This window comes from Anastrepha obliqua, chromosome 4 (genome assembly GCF_027943255.1).
Source record: "Anastrepha obliqua isolate idAnaObli1 chromosome 4, idAnaObli1_1.0, whole genome shotgun sequence".
Taxonomy (NCBI): Eukaryota; Metazoa; Arthropoda; class Insecta; order Diptera; family Tephritidae; genus Anastrepha; species Anastrepha obliqua.
Genome location: NC_072895.1, coordinates 18161571 through 18177391, shown reverse-complemented (window position 1 = coordinate 18177391; position 15821 = coordinate 18161571). Strand labels below are relative to the sequence as shown.

General features: G+C 35.3%; 1 protein-coding gene across 2 annotated transcripts; it reads right to left on the bottom strand.

The window, feature by feature from the left end:
* Nucleotides 1-2806: 2806 nt before the first annotated feature.
* Nucleotides 2807-11953, bottom strand: LOC129244687 (phosphatidylinositol 4-phosphate 5-kinase type-1 alpha). Of its 2 annotated transcripts, none has more exons than XM_054882463.1 (2): nucleotides 11453-11953; nucleotides 2807-7279 (listed from the first exon to the last, which is right to left on the bottom strand). In XM_054882463.1, the coding sequence occupies exon 2, from the start codon at nucleotides 7191-7193 to the stop codon at nucleotides 4827-4829; it is 2367 nt and encodes a 788-aa protein (XP_054738438.1). In that variant the 5' UTR covers nucleotides 7194-7279; nucleotides 11453-11953; the 3' UTR covers nucleotides 2807-4826. The 2 variants fall into 2 exon arrangements, with proteins under 2 accessions (XP_054738438.1, XP_054738439.1); XM_054882464.1 differs by having other exon boundaries at nucleotides 2807-7248.
* Between the last annotated feature and the right edge of the window lie 3868 nt (nucleotides 11954-15821).

Sequence of the window (15821 nt, the reverse complement as noted above, 5' to 3'; positions counted from 1 at the left end):
AAAGTAAATAAAAATGCAAAAAAAATTTCAATGCAGGAGTTAAAAGGAAAATTAAATATGAGTGTAGTTGCATAAATGAGACCCAATTCACGCACACATATGTATATGCAAGTACGCTCACTGCTGCAGCGTGAACTTCTACAACAACAACATAAACTTCACTTGCGTAATTTCTGCAATAATACAACCCAATAAACTTGAAAAATGTATTTCACAATATTTTTAAAAATTAACAACTTTCAATTTCATATCTAATTTTATTCGCACACTTTTTTTTATAATCTTTTCATTTTATTCTATATCATCCAATCATTTTATTCCATAATCTCTCTCACAATTAATTGATTTCAAGCCCTTGAGATATTTATCAAATATCTTTATCCACTTTGCCTCGAGCTATTGAAAAAATTCTAACTCTCTATTTGAACTCAGACCCCAGAAAAATGATAGTTCTCTAGTTGATTTCTGATAACTTTATTAAATTTACCTCTTAACCATTGAGAAATTTAATATTTTATTAATAATTTAATTTAAACTGGATTTTATAAGAGGTCTGCACTTCGACCTTAAGGTCTTTTGTGCCCAATAATTTAATTTAATATCAAGTTCCGTAGTTTATATATACTAACACATGGTTTGAAAAGGCCCCGGCCTAGCAGGTAGATACCTATGAAATGAAACTTTTTTTCAATTTCAAACGTTTATTAACAAAAAATGGTTACAAATTTAATCTTCAAAATAATAGCCATCGCTAGCGACACATTTTTCCCATCTCTCAGGCAATTTGTGGATGCCACGCCAAAAAAATTAGCCGTCTTTGGCCGCAAACCAATCATCGAGCCATTTTTTGGCTTCTTCGTGAGAATTGAAGCGCTGCTCGGAAAGTGCGTGGCCCATCGATGCAAACAAATGATAATCGGAAGGAAAACACTTTTTTTTGTTCAAAATTAGCTTTACTCAAAACATAATTTCCATCAAGAACAACTCAATCATTCCAGCGCCGCTCTAACATTTCAATACCTCTTTTGTAGAACGATTTATCTTTTGCCTCAATATAGGCCTCAGTTTCCACGATAGCCTCTTCATTCGAGCGAAATTTCTTACCGGCGAGCATTTTTTTAGGTCTGCGAACAGTCAGTAGTCGATCGAAGCCAAATCTGGCGATAAATTTCTTATAAAAATATAGTTGATTCTACAACAAATATCCTATAAATAATAATTTCAAGCTTTGTACAAAATGTATAAAAATTCGAAAAATCAGAATTTAAAACATTAAATTAGGGTTACTCCACAAAACGAAGGCATATTTTTTATCTTTTTTGTATGGAGAAAATGCGAAATAGGATGAGCAAAGCCTGTAGTACACACAAAAAACAAACAAAAAATAAAGAAAATAATATTAAATTAAAAAAATTAAATTAAATTAAAATTTAAAAATAAATAATTAAAGTAGAAAAAATAAAAACGGTTCAATAAAAAAACAACAAAAATAAAAATAAAAAAAAAGAAATAAAGTACAACAAAAGAAAATAAAAAAAACAAAAATTTTTAAACAAAAAAAGCAACAAAAAAATAGAAAAAAGGAATAAAATACAACAAAAAATGTATTACAGAATTCAAAAACAACAAAAAAATAGAAAAAAGGAATAAAATACAACAAAAAATGTATTACAGAATTCAAAAACAACAAAAAAATAAAAATCAACAAAAAAAAATAAACAAACAACAAAAATATAAATAAACAACAGCAAAAGAAAATTAAAACCAAAAATTGTTTAAATAAAAAATCAACAAAAAGTAGAAAACAACAAAAAACAAATAAAACAAGAAAACATTTATAAAAAAATTTCCGAAAAATACAAAAATAAAAAACAACAAAAAAATAAAAAAACAACAAAAAAGTAAAAAACAACAAAAAAAATAAAAGAACAGCAAAAAGAAAAAAAAAATTAAGTTTGAAGTATTTTAAAAAAATTTGTAAAGGTAAAAAAATTTGTGAAATTTTTTTTATCCTTTGATTTGGCGTAATCCGATAGCGACATCCTAACTAATGAAGAAATTTTTTAATTTCTTTGTTTTAGATCACTACAAGGGTTGGAATCATGTCAACCATGGAGCACCGTTTTTTATGTAGCCCCCACTCCGCCGGCCTGTGATTCCACGATTTTTTATTATTTATTTTTTTTTATTATTTATTTTTTTTTATTAATTTTTTTTTTATACTTTTACAATATTCATAAAAACCATAAAAAATAGATAGTAAAAATGTTTTTCATTTTTTTTTTAATCTTAGTTTTAAAAATACCTAAAATTAAGGCGTCTAGACCAGAATACCCCTTAACCGCCACAGAAATGTTTATTGGGCGTGCGGTTTCTACTATAAAACGCACGCCGCACTACTAGCTTTCATTCATTGCAGTGCATAATTAAAAAACGTACAACCATTAAACGCCAGCAAAGCTGCAGTCTTTCACTTCCCAATATAGGGATTTTGCAGGACACTCCGACATGCCGGCCTGCGGACATGCGCTAATAATTTTTTAAATTTACTGCGTGAATTTCATAAGGAATAATGCAATGATAATAAAATTTTAACACAAACAATTGGCGAAAACAAACTACCGCGCACAATAACAGCTGAAAGCCCAATTGAGGAATCAATCGAGTCGATAACTCAGCCACACAAACAGCCAAAGAGAAAACGTAACGGAAACACAGCAGCAAAGAGAAGAAGTATAAGCACATAAAGGATGATTAATTTGCTTGTTTTTTTTTCGTTTTTTTGCTTTTGTATGGAAAAATTACATTCATTTATTAGAGTTTGTTTTATTTGTTGTATATGTAGGTACATAAAAATATATCGATAAATGTTGATTGTTGCTTATTTTGATTTGCTATTTAATACTATGTTTATAGTAGACTCTTAATATTTTTACAATCAGTAGGATACGTGTGTGTGTGTGTGCTTCTGTGTGTGTGTGTGTATTGTAAAGCTAGCATACTCACACGCATTTATAAATAATTATGCCGATAAAAGTTAAATTTAATTTTTAATTTATTTATAATATCAGCAGTTAATTTTTAACAAACTACCCTATCGTTTTTTTTCTCTTGTTTTTTTTTTTTTTGTTTTTTTCTCTTGTTTTTTTTTTTAATTTTTTTTTTGTTTTTTGTATATCACTGCAAACTTTGCACAGTTTTTTACTCACAGTTTAACTACACTTTTCAGCAATTTTCGACTTTCTCCCAAAAATAGAACAATAATTAATAGAGTCGGTTCGCACAATCGGTTCGGTCAATTAAATAAAGAGGTTCAACAAAACAGGGAACTTTTAAATAATTATAAATGATAGCTTTAAGTAAAATTATAAACTAAATAAAGCAGAATTGCAAATTAATACTCAAGCAAACAAAAAGTTTACAGTGTTAAGGGGTTACATGGGTTTCGTCGGGTAAAAAAAGGCCTATTTTCAATATTTTTTTTCTGTATAAAAAATTTTTTATTTAATTCAAACTTTCTTCTGTCTTATAGATACATATTTAACACGTTCCCGCCGGCGCTGTTATTCATGGTCTTCGCCCACAGACGGCAATGTTTAAGTCTTTTCGCTCTATCGGAAGCGATTGCAGGTCATAAAACGAAATTTTTTCATAAGGGTAGTCGTTTATAGCATCTCATCTCATAGGTACCGTTTAATAAAGTACCATTGGTGGTACGCGCTGCCTAAAGACGCAATCTTGTGCGGGCCACCGATGGTACGCGCCGCCCCATGAAGCAGACTTGTGCGAGCCACCGGTGGTACGCGCCGGCGTGAACGTGTTAAAGAATAATTTCTGAAATTTTCAAAAAAAAAAAAAAATTTAAACTCCTCCATTGTGACGTGTAAGTGCTTTAGTTAAGACCATGAACTCGTGCTTGAACGAAGGAAAGAAAATAAAAGTAAAGATTGGAATTTTGGCAGACATTTTTCCAAAAAAATGAGAATTTCGGTAAAATTTGCTTGACATTTTGTTTATTTTTAAATTGTTGTAATTGAAAAAAAAATCCTTCGTTCAAGCACGAGTAAATCGTATCTCGAACAGCTGTGTAAAATTTCATCAAGATCGGTTGAGTAGTTTTCGAGAAAATTTGACAACCGACTTTGAAAACGCGGTTCCGAGAAAAACGCGTTTAAAGTTTTGAGTAACAATAAAAGTGGCTTGGAGCGCACACATTCCAAAGGCTGTATCTCCGAAACTATTATTCACATCGACTTGAAAATTTAGGATAATATTCTTGAGATGTTGTAGAAATTAATAAGCCAAAAAAAAATCGATTTTTTAAAGCCACAAAACCCATGTAACCTTTAAATTAAAATTCTTTATTTTTAAAGCAGTGGCCAAGCCACATCAATACTTTCGTTGCATCACACCAACCAATACGTCTCGGCAAACTGCATATCATTAAGTCCCCCCAACAAAAGCCGCACGCTTTACATGAATTGGCAAAAAAAAAAAAAAATGAAAAACATCAAAAAAAAATGCGCGTGGTCCAATGTGCAGCTACTCCTTAGTGAGCGCGTTCTGTTTATTAGCTATCATTAATTCTAATAAATAAGCGAATATATAAAGTAGTAATAAGCGCACTTTGTATACAAATGGCATAGGCTTTCCCTTTTGCTTTTAATGCGTTGACTTTTTTTGTTAATACGAATACAACTAATTGTGCCAACTAACTGCCTGTTCGTTCAACTTTTCACATACTTATGCGTATTTTTATAACCACATCCCGCGCGCCAGCTTTTCACACTTCCGCCGCCTATAGCGCTCGGCCGGGTGCGTCCACTTCATCTCACATCGTTCAGCACCAATGTGGTTGTGTAGGTTTGTGATTGTACCGCCTTAACGACAGTCGTTTTTCGCGTGCCATTTGCATTGATCTCCTCGCTGCTACTCACCAATACGCCCATCTTACTATTGACCAAGCTGCCACTTTTGTCGCCATTGTCGTATACGTTCGCGGGCGCATCTGCCACACCGCCGATGGTTGTCAACTGCACATCGCTCTTGGAGAGTCGTGGCGAGCGTGCTCGACGCGTTGGCGAGCGTGCACCACCACTACTGGACGTTATCTCATCATCGTCGCTGTAGTCATCGGTGGCGCTACTAATTGCGCTGCGATTCGAACTCAGATAGGAGCGTTGTGGCGCTAAATGTGCTCGTTGTTCGCCACTCAAGGCCGAGCTGCGATACATGGCGCTCGTGGTGGATGGTGTGGCGGTAATGTCCTCTTCGGAGATGTCATCGAAGGCAGGTGGTGGCGTCGAGTAGCCAGACAACAGGGGCGGACGTGTGTGCGAGGCTAAATTCTGTGATGGCGTGCGCTGTGGTGTGCGCAACGTTGTCGAGCTCTTTCGCTTCGACGGGGAATGTTTCAGCGGAAAGGTTGGCGTCTTTTTGAACACAGTTTTTCCCATGAAATTTTGGAAGCGCTGCGCATAGAAAGATGGCCGACACACCGATACAGTGTCACCATTGTAGATGATGCTCTTGAATGTGTGTTCGAGCTTCTTCTCCAAGCGATACGATTGCAATATATCGATTATGCCAATGTACAATATTAGACGTTCATCGTTTTCGGAACGCGCCGGTATGCCGCCGGCCGGCACATCTTCGTCCTCTTCCATGGGTATATCCATGTCGGCGGTAATCGATTCCAGTGCGGTCGAATGCGCCACCAGTCGCTGACGATTCATGCTGCGCGAGCGATTCAGTGCGGCGCCTGCTGATTGCAGTGCTGTGGTTGAGCCAGCGTTCATCGACTGCTCGAATTCGGGTGGTTCCTGAGACTCGCGTACTTCTTCGGAACGTTGCAGCTTTGCGCGCGCATTCCGTATACGTTCCTCACGTTTCTCCTTCTGCGCCAAGTCCAGATTGTGTATGCCTACTAGCAGAGAGTAGTCCATTATCTGAAAACTTTCCAACACCATGCAGTCTCGCTGGATTGTCTTGATCAGCGCATTATATTTGTCCGTTTCAAGAAATATACCATTCGGATGGTGATCCATGAAGTCTAAATCCTTGTAGGTGGGGCTGGCTTTTTGGCGTTCAGCTTTGGACGCTTTCCGGCGAAAGGTGGAGCCTTTCAGATCGTACTTGGCGTGCATCTTAATATCGGATGGCAGCAGATTGTTCATCGCCACCAGACGTACATTTTTTGCATTGTAATGAAAACAATACAGTCCGAAGAATTTTGGCAGTAAAGTGCGAGGATTTTGGGATAAATTCATGTAGTAGCCCGGCAACAGCTTCTGCAAGAACTCGCATTCTTTCTTTTGCACTGTCTTTATTATGAACTCATCATCGTCGGTCAAGTAGAAAATCGAGCCAGATGCGCCGGGATTGGAAAGTTGACGCAATGGTGATGCACACATCGACATGAGGAAATCGTCGGGTGCAATGCCAAACAAATCGCGAAAATAACGAAATGCAATTGGAGCGTAAACTTTGAAACGAAATTCACTATAATGATGCGCCGGTGTAATCGATGAGCCATCCGGTGGAAATGCAATCGTTTCCATTTCCCAGAAATCTTTCATGAGCAAATCGCGCTTAGGTTTGCTAGCCAAACTGCCCACCGTATGCTGAATGCCCAGCTGTATGGAGCCCATTATTTGTTTGGATTGAATGCGTTTGTATGTCACTTCGCCACCTTCGTCAACGCGCCGATGGCCAATTTTCTTCTCATGCTTGCCCACCGAAGACGCCGTACGCGAGACACTGGCATCCAGCGTCGAACTGGCGCTGCGCAGACGCTGCTGCTGCTGTGCTGCATTCACTGCCATTTCAGCCTGCATCAGGCGCGCCGACTCACTACCACCATGCGCCGCTGCTGCTTCGCTGTAAATGCTGCGCGATGTCGAAGGCATAGCCGTTAAAATACTATTCACCGCATTTGTGCTCTGGTGGACATCTTTTAATTGTGTCAAAGTTTCGTCAGCGGACAAATTTTTGTCGGTAGTCACAAGTGGCGCTATGGTAACGGTATTGACGAGCGTCTGCGGCGACGGCGACGGCGGCGGTGTTATTGGCTTCGATGTCGTTGACGTAGTAACTTTAGTCAGATCACCTGCTGCAGGCGCCGATGTGGACGAAGATGATTGCCGATTAACCGCTTCCAGCTCTATGGAGTCAGCTACTTCACCCGTAGCCATGTTGAGGCAGATGCGTTTATGTTAACACACTGTCAGCTGTGCCTGTAGCTAGTAACTGCAAGCGGAGCAGAGTGTCAATAAAAAGTCTGGAAATTTGCAAAAGAAAATACAAAATTGGCAAACCTATTTTGCAATAAATACTAAAACAAGCTAAAAGTTGCAATATTGAAATTAAATTATTATACTTTTAAACATTTTCAATTTCAGTTGTAGACTGTCGTGCAGTAGTTCAATTCGGCGCGCATATTTACGTAGCAAATTTCGAATTTCCACAGAAAGTTCTACTAATTCCGCCTCCTTTTCAACTTTTACTGCAATGGCGGAACTACTGGCCCAGAAGCCTCATAGCTTTAGCAGCAGCAATAGCTAACGGAAAGGTCACGTACGCAGCCAAGTGGAAGTGCAAGCAGCTGTAGCGGCTGCCGCTAGCGAATGGGGTATTGTTGCAGCGAAAGCAATCATTTGTTGCGCATTCCTCCTTCAATTCTATATTGAATTGCATGGTGTGGAGGAATCAACGAAAATTGCGAAACCAAGCTTGCTTGCTACAGCCAATTGAAATGCCAGACGCGTACAAGTGCATTGTCAATGCACCGTCTATGGGTGTATGCCAAGGTGTGGTCGCAGCGCTGTCAAGCTCATCATATACATACAGTGGCCGACATAACTATGCATACCCTACCTAAGCGAAAATTCAATTCCTTCAATTCAAAATTCATTCAGTTTCAGAAAAAATTGTGCTTTCTTTGAGCGGCGACTTGATCGATCGATTTTTTCGTCTAAATAAATTGCCATAAGTGCTCGATAGGATTTAAGTCGTGGCTTTGAGCGGACCATTCTAAAAGCTCTATAGAGTTTTGTCTAAAGTATTCCTTTGCTACGCGACTGGTATGTTTGGGGTCGTTGTCTTGTTGATAGATGCAATTGTGTTCAAGACCCATTCTTCGTGCCGAGCGCTCTAGGAATGTGCCTAGCATATTGACGTAGGACCTTCCCGGTCCATTTTCCTTCAATATGTACCAGATCTGATATACCGCTATAGGAAAAACAGCCACAGATAAGCACACTTCCCCTGCCAAACTTAATTGTGCTTTGCACGCACTTTGAATACTTTTTCGCCACACTTTTTCTCTTCTTTTTGTATTTTTAAACTCAAACTTACTCTCATTGCTCCATATAACCCTCTCCCAGAAACTAAATGGCATATTGAAGTACTTTTTGGCAAATGCTAGTCGCGCTTTCATGTTTTTATTGCTGAAGAAAGGTTTCCTGATCATGTAATGATGAATTTGCGAGTCATCGCGAGAATTGGTTACCCTTGGCCGACCTGTTCTTCGAGCGCTTGCAAAGCCGCCATTTTTTTTAACTTTTTATAACTTTCTGGATTGTGACTTGCATCTATTATATTTTTCAGCAATTTTGCCATACCCCATTCCATTTTTGTGGTCCTGAACAATTAGTTTTCTTAAATCAATGCTTATTTCCTTCGACCTAGGCATTACAAAATGCTAAAAGTATATTTGTTGTAAAATACAAGGTAAAAAAAACACCAAAAGATTGTCTCCATTACCTTTTCAATACGAATTTGCGAAATATTTAAAACGAAGGACAACACACGCGGATAGTTTAGTGGTATGCACACTTTTGTCGAATCCGAAAAGCAACTGAGACGCAACTAGTGAAAATTGTTCTGCCATGTGAAAAGATAACGGCACATTTTTAACGGCGCTGGTTTGCTAGCTCACTTAGAAAAATAATGTGTACAATCTTAAATTCGACGAGCAGCTTACAGACTTATTTCTATAACAAAATATTTCTTCAAGGGGTATTCATAGTTATGTCGGCCACTGTAAATACATTCACCCACTACTGGCGACGATACCGCTGACGGATGAGCCGCTGTATAAGTTAGCAATGGAAATCGAGAATGTGTCATGACAGATAATAAAAAAGATTAAATAAGGCAGCTCAATATATGTATGTGTGTGTGTGTATGTACACAGACAGCAGGTTGATGAGTACTCATGCCAGCACTTGGCATTACTCATAATCTGCGAGGTAAACATATCTATGTATGCACCTTTTTAACAATGAATAAGATCGCATGAAAGATTTATATTTAATTTATAAGCAAGCAAATGGATGCAGCTTCAACTAAAGCTGTTTACAAAAACAAATTACATACAAAACAACGAAGTCGCCATTATAATGACACTGAAGTGAAATCGCTTGACAAGGGTTCACTGTGGACGTATGCAGCAAGGCAACTCGGGAGAAAGTGAAGCTCAAACTAGTTTAGCTTTGCAAAGAGCACACTCAATTAGCAACATATTTATTTACACATATTTTTTAGCTATCCAGCTATTTAATAGAAAATTATTATATCTTGTGTAGACTTTGTTCTCCTAAACAATTATTCGCACAATGCTGCGAGCTTTTTAATTACATATGGCTGCGCATATTTTATTAGTGTACTAAGTTCTTAGGTAAATACAACGAAAAAATTCCATGAAAGAGCGCAAACTAAAAATTGAGTAACAACGGCAAATTTAAAGGAAAGCAGAGCGGCGCTTTGCCTTCATGTTTGATGAAAAACAACAACAAACATTTGAGAACGCAAAATGAAAATAATGCAGCGGCGATTTTGTTAAAACAAAAATTATAACTTGAGAGCTCAGTTTGACGGATCAATTTGAAAATTTATCGGACTGTTAAAATTTAAAGTTATACAACTTCATAGAATTGGACTTTTGTACTTCAATAAACGACTACTTGTACGACTTGGTATTTGAAGTATGTTAAATTTAAAATTGATCTCGGTGGAACCAAGCATAGGCGGCGTACCAAACACTTCCACGCATTTTATAACCACATCTACTTGCGAATATGCATACTTGTCGATATGTACGTGTGTATATAAAACTGAGCGCGCTCATAGATGTACAATAGAGCGTAAAAAAGCGAAAGCATAAAGTAATCGCAGGCGTTTTTCTACTAGCGATGATATACATATGTATGCACACACATTCATATTTTTCGGCTATACTACAGCAAAAAAAAAGTGTATGCAAATATGTAAATGAGCGCACCAATGGCATTTTTTCTATGCAGGCGCGCGCTCATCAGCACCAAACATGTTTGGTTTTGGAGAGTACAAAAGTATTTTAAATATGAATTTAAAATGTGTAGGCAAAAGCAAAAACGCCGACAATACAATCACAAACACTCGTCGCTACATACATATTATATATTTGCCTGTAGCTATTTTTACGCAAGTTGCCAAAAAAAAAAACAATGTGCAAAGTAAAGCGACTGGCATCTACGTAGATTTCCTGTGTATCTCAGATGGAGAATTTTATGATATTATATAAATTAATAAAGCAAAGCAATTATTGTAAATTGGCTAGCTGGCAGATATTTATGTATTTAATACACATGCTAAGGTCATTATCAATTAAAGTAGAAAATTCATTGCCGGCAATTAGCGCTACAGTTCTGAATATATCGCATGGAAATTTTCTTCCCTACATAACTAAAAAAAAAGTACACACTTTTGTGCTAGTACTGTAATTATAGTGCAAATTCTTATCAACTCAAACCGCAGCGTAATGTGGCTACATACATACATTCGTCAAACTCACAACTATAATTTATCTTGCTCCCGGCTTGGTTAGTGTGTTATGCCGACTACTACGCTGAATGCCGTCTTATCTCTATTAACTGATGCTTATCTCGGCATATGGCATGCGTCGTCAAAGCATCATATCAATAATAGCGAAATGTGTTTATGAGCACTTATACTTGCATGCTTTTTAAGTTAAATTTAAAATAATTAGTTTCTTACAAAAAAAAACCCCCACACATATACTACTACATAGAAAACCTCGTAGCCGTGCTTCTATCTATGCTTTTGTGCAGTAATTATTGGCTAAGCTCTCGGAGAACTCGTTTTGAGCATTTAAATTTTAAAATTAGAGTACATTGGCATTGGAAGCATGCCGTCATTCCGTTTTATTTTTGTATGGAATTCTCAAGTGATCACCTTGAATAGCGCATAGATATGTATGCATGTAGCTGTCAAAATAACGAAACAAACAGCTGATATGTTCTCTCGCAAGTAATTGGCAATTGTACTTTGTTCCACTTCAATATAAAAGCCAATTGGAATTTAGATTAATCATAACACGAGAAAAAATTATTATTTGCCAAGATGAGTAAATATTGCAACTTTTAGCATCTTCTTTGCGTCGAATACTTACGAATGATGAGCGCACTCAGTGCATATACGACAAATTTTAGTGATATTAACGCAGCAATATATATATATTTTGTAGTAAATAGCAGCACACAAATAAAGTTGTACGCCTACAAATCAGCCATATTGAGCGCACGAACTGTAGATTAATATTCAATAGATTTTCGGCTAATTAGAATTACGTTTGCGTTAACTATGGAGGCAAACGATGAAAATCTCTGCATGGTAGTTTAAGAACCAGCTGTTCCGACACGTACGCAGCGTTTTTGGTTGATGGTGAACTCCAGTAGTAAGCCTATTTTACCACATTCTTAGCTTGTTTGATAATTCGCTTGCACGCAACAATTTTCATATTAATTTTTATAAAACCCAAAAAATAACAGAAAATCGTTTCCACACTCGCTTTGAGTACAAAATATCTCCGTGAAAACGCTACACCACTTTATCACACTACTTATTCTATTCAAAAGTCGTTTGAGTTGCTGAATTTTCATTGAAATGTCAACGCGAACGGTTATCTATAGATGTGTAAGTGAAATAGCATGCGCCATCAAACAACAAAAAATTGTATAGCTATACAGGCAAAGCGCTGTGCTAATGAAAGAGCAAAAGCAAGCGCACTACGCGCAATGACTCACATAACTCACTACTGCACAGCGCGGCCTCTGCTGGTAGTAATATATGAGCGCTGTAATTGGTATTGCCAATTAGTTGCGGGACTTTTTTTTTTGATACTTGGTAATTCCTTAAACCAATTAGTGACTTATTCTATGTAAATTATTTTATGTTTAGTTAAGCGTATTAAATTATATATGAAAATAGATACGCAAAGTGGGTATTTGTTAAAGTGCAAGAAAAATTATTTTCTTTTTCTTATAGCAAATTTTCTTACATGGATCAACTGAACGTCCATAATAAATCGAATGCAGTGGTAAATCAATGGCATCTGGGCTCAAGGGACTAAAAAATTTGTCATTATTAATTGTTAAAATTAAATTATTATTTTAAATTTTGTGCATTTTTTTTAATTTGTCAAACATTTAGTTCGTTAATTTTAAGATAGTAATTATTTAAATTGTATTATTTATTATACCATATTATATTATATAGGGCCAACAACCTTTGCTCCTAGTCGCTTTTAGGGGGGAGCCTGCTTTAGAGGCTTCAAAAAATCGATTTTTTTTTTCATAAATGTCTTCCCAAACTATCCAAGAATGTGTCCTCAAAATTTCAGAAGCAAATTCAAAATATTTTCGGAGTTACAGAAGAAATTGTGAGCAAGCGTCGAGCAGGTATACGAGCGGCCGGATCGCTCAAAGTGCGATTTCTCGGGTTTTTATTTTTACGATTTTTACTAATTGGCGTGAAAGATAGGGAAAAGTTAAACGTCCTATCGAAACGAGACAACATTGATTGTATTCGGAATTAAATTCTCTTCTAGTTGAGAAGAAAGTTATGATTAACCAACTTTTTAAACAATCTAAAGTGAATTTGTTTTTACAAAAAAATTAATTTTTTTTTTAATTAGCGAAAAATTGTTGACTTTCTCACTGTTTTTTAATTTCCTTGGTTTAACTAGAAGCTATACCATACTAAAACAAACAATTTTTTTGGGGGTTTTTGGTTTCAGATGAAAATTGCGACCTGCATCTTTCCCGCCGCACGACACATACACACTCGAGGCGCCTCGACAAAATGCTTGTACCAGGCATAATATCACATATATTTTAATGAAAAAATTTGAGAATACTGTTGAAATATATAACAATAAAACCTGAAAGTTTCGTTTCAATCGAATATTTGTTTCCTTTTCAAAAAAATCCACGAAAAATTCGATTTTTTGAAGCCTCTAATGCAGGCTCCACCCTTAAGGGATTATATACATTTAGAATTAAAAAAAAACAATTTTTTTTTTTTTTTCTTAATGTACATATATTTCAGAATACACACAGAAAATTTAATTTTGTTCGGGTGAATATTTGCGAAGTTACACGCAAATTTGAAAAGGCGTTTCAGAGTGCTTCAAAGTACAAGGCCGGGCGGCAGCGCGTTTTTCTCAAAATGGTGTTTTAAAGTTGGTGATCAACAGGACTATCACAAATATATTTCGACTATAACGCGAAACACTTTCAGTGGGGATCCCGTCTCTCTACTCCAAAAGGTCGGCAACTCTTGGCCGCCATCACAAAATTGAACCTCATCACTGCCTTCTTAGTAAACCGATTAGTCTGAAATTTTAACACGAACTTCTGAAAAATATTTTTTAGTAATAAAAAAATTATTTCTCACCGATAAATATTTTTTTTTTTAATAATTTTTCATTAAAAATCGTTTTTTTTTTAAACCGCCATTTTGAAAAAAAAAATTATTTTGCTTATTCCTTCGATTAATTACTAGATTTAACATTACTTTAACGAAATCTGTTTGGTTTTTTTAATTTCAGAGGCTCCAGCTCAGAGATATAGTGGCCACCGCAAAACGTCGTTTTTAAGAGAAGCTCCCGGAGATCAGCTGTAGCGTCTTGCCAAATAATAATTTTTGCTAATACTACATCTTAAAATACAGTTAAAAGATAACATAATTTGTGTACAATCAATAAATTTAAAAAGTTTTCTCAGAAAAAAATCTGGAAAATTCGCTTTTTTCGGCCTTCTAACTGTATATAACCCTTTAATTGTGCAATATAATCATTTGTACGCATATTTCATGAATATAAATAAATGAAATTAATATATTTTATTAGAAAATATTAAATTTTTTTGTTTTATTTTATTTTGTGTATACACCTTATTTTCTTTTTCCACGAATTTGATTTAACACGAGTTAAAAAAAAATCTTTTTTACACAAATTATTTTGTTTCCACACGATTTTTAACATTTTATGAACTTTTCTTGAATCTAATAAAGCAAATAGAGTGAGATTTGTCGACGCATGTGCGAAGCCTTTAAAGTAGTCTCAGAAAAAGTTAAATTAGTTTACATTAGCCTCCGGAAAAGGCTCTGAGACTCGCTAGAATTTGGTCTCGCCGTTTAATAGTTAATTTTTTATAATATATTTAATGAATTAAAATGTGTAAGCACGAACTAAATCTTAAATAAAGTCTAAAAAGAAGTTTTCAATATTTTTTTCACGATAAAAAATTTGGGAATTTGGGAATTTTTGGGAATTTTTTGGGAACGTATCTATCGTGAAAAAAAAAGATTTATTTCCTATCTTAAATGAAATCTAAAAAGAATTTTTCAATATTTTTTTCGCGATAGATACGTTCCCAAAAAATTCCCAATATTTTTTTCAATATTTCAATTCAATTTGGGAATTTTTTGGGAACGTATCTATCGTGAAAAAAATATTGAAAAATTCTTTTTAGACTTCATTTCAGATAGGAAATAAATCTTTTTTTTTCACGATAGATACGTTCCCAAAAAATTCCCAAATTTCCAAAAATTCCCAAATTTTTTGGGAACGTATCTATCGTGAAAAAATATTGAAAAATTCTTTTTAGATTTCATTTAAGATAGGAAATAAATCTTTTTTTTCACGATAGATACGTTCCCAAAAAATTCCCAAATTCCCAAATTTTTTGGGAACGTATCTATCGTAAAAAAAAATATTGAAAAATGCCTTTTAGACTTCATTTAAGATTTCTTTCGTGCTTACACATTTTAATTTTAATTTAAGAATTTTCCAATATTTTTTTCACGATTTTTCGATTTTTTGGGATTATTTTTGGAACGTATTTATCGTGAAAAAAGTATTGAAATTTTCTTTTCATACTTCACTTAAGATTTATTTCGTCTTACACATTTCAGTTCATTAACAATATTATAAAAAATAAATTATTAAACTTAAAAAAATTGCTAGATTTTTTTAATATATTTTTCAACTAATTCTCTTTTTACACGATAGAAACGTTTCCAAAAAATGTGGGAATTTTGAAATTGGGATTTTTTTGGGAACGCATCTACCGTGTAAAAAGAGTGATAGGTGAAAAAAATAATAAAAAAATCTAGCAATTTTTATTACGTTCTCAAAAAATTACCACATTTTTACATATTACTTTTCTTGCTGTTAGTAAATTTGGGGGATTCTGCTGTTTCCGTGGCGCCGCAATCTTATGGCGGGTTCTTATAGAACTCGACAAAAGAAAACGAAATGAATGAGTCAAATTTTTTCATATCTCGCTTAGTTTTCGAGAAATTGAATAAAAATACTGTGGATTGCGTAGCCGGAGTTGGACTGATGAGGGTTATTTTTTTGAAGGGCGGCCGAAGGCTGCCTACGCAAAAAGAAGTTCTACGCAAAAATACGGTGGATTGCGTAGCCGGAGTCGAAAAATTTTACTCCTATATCTTATCTCGCCGAATTCTATCGA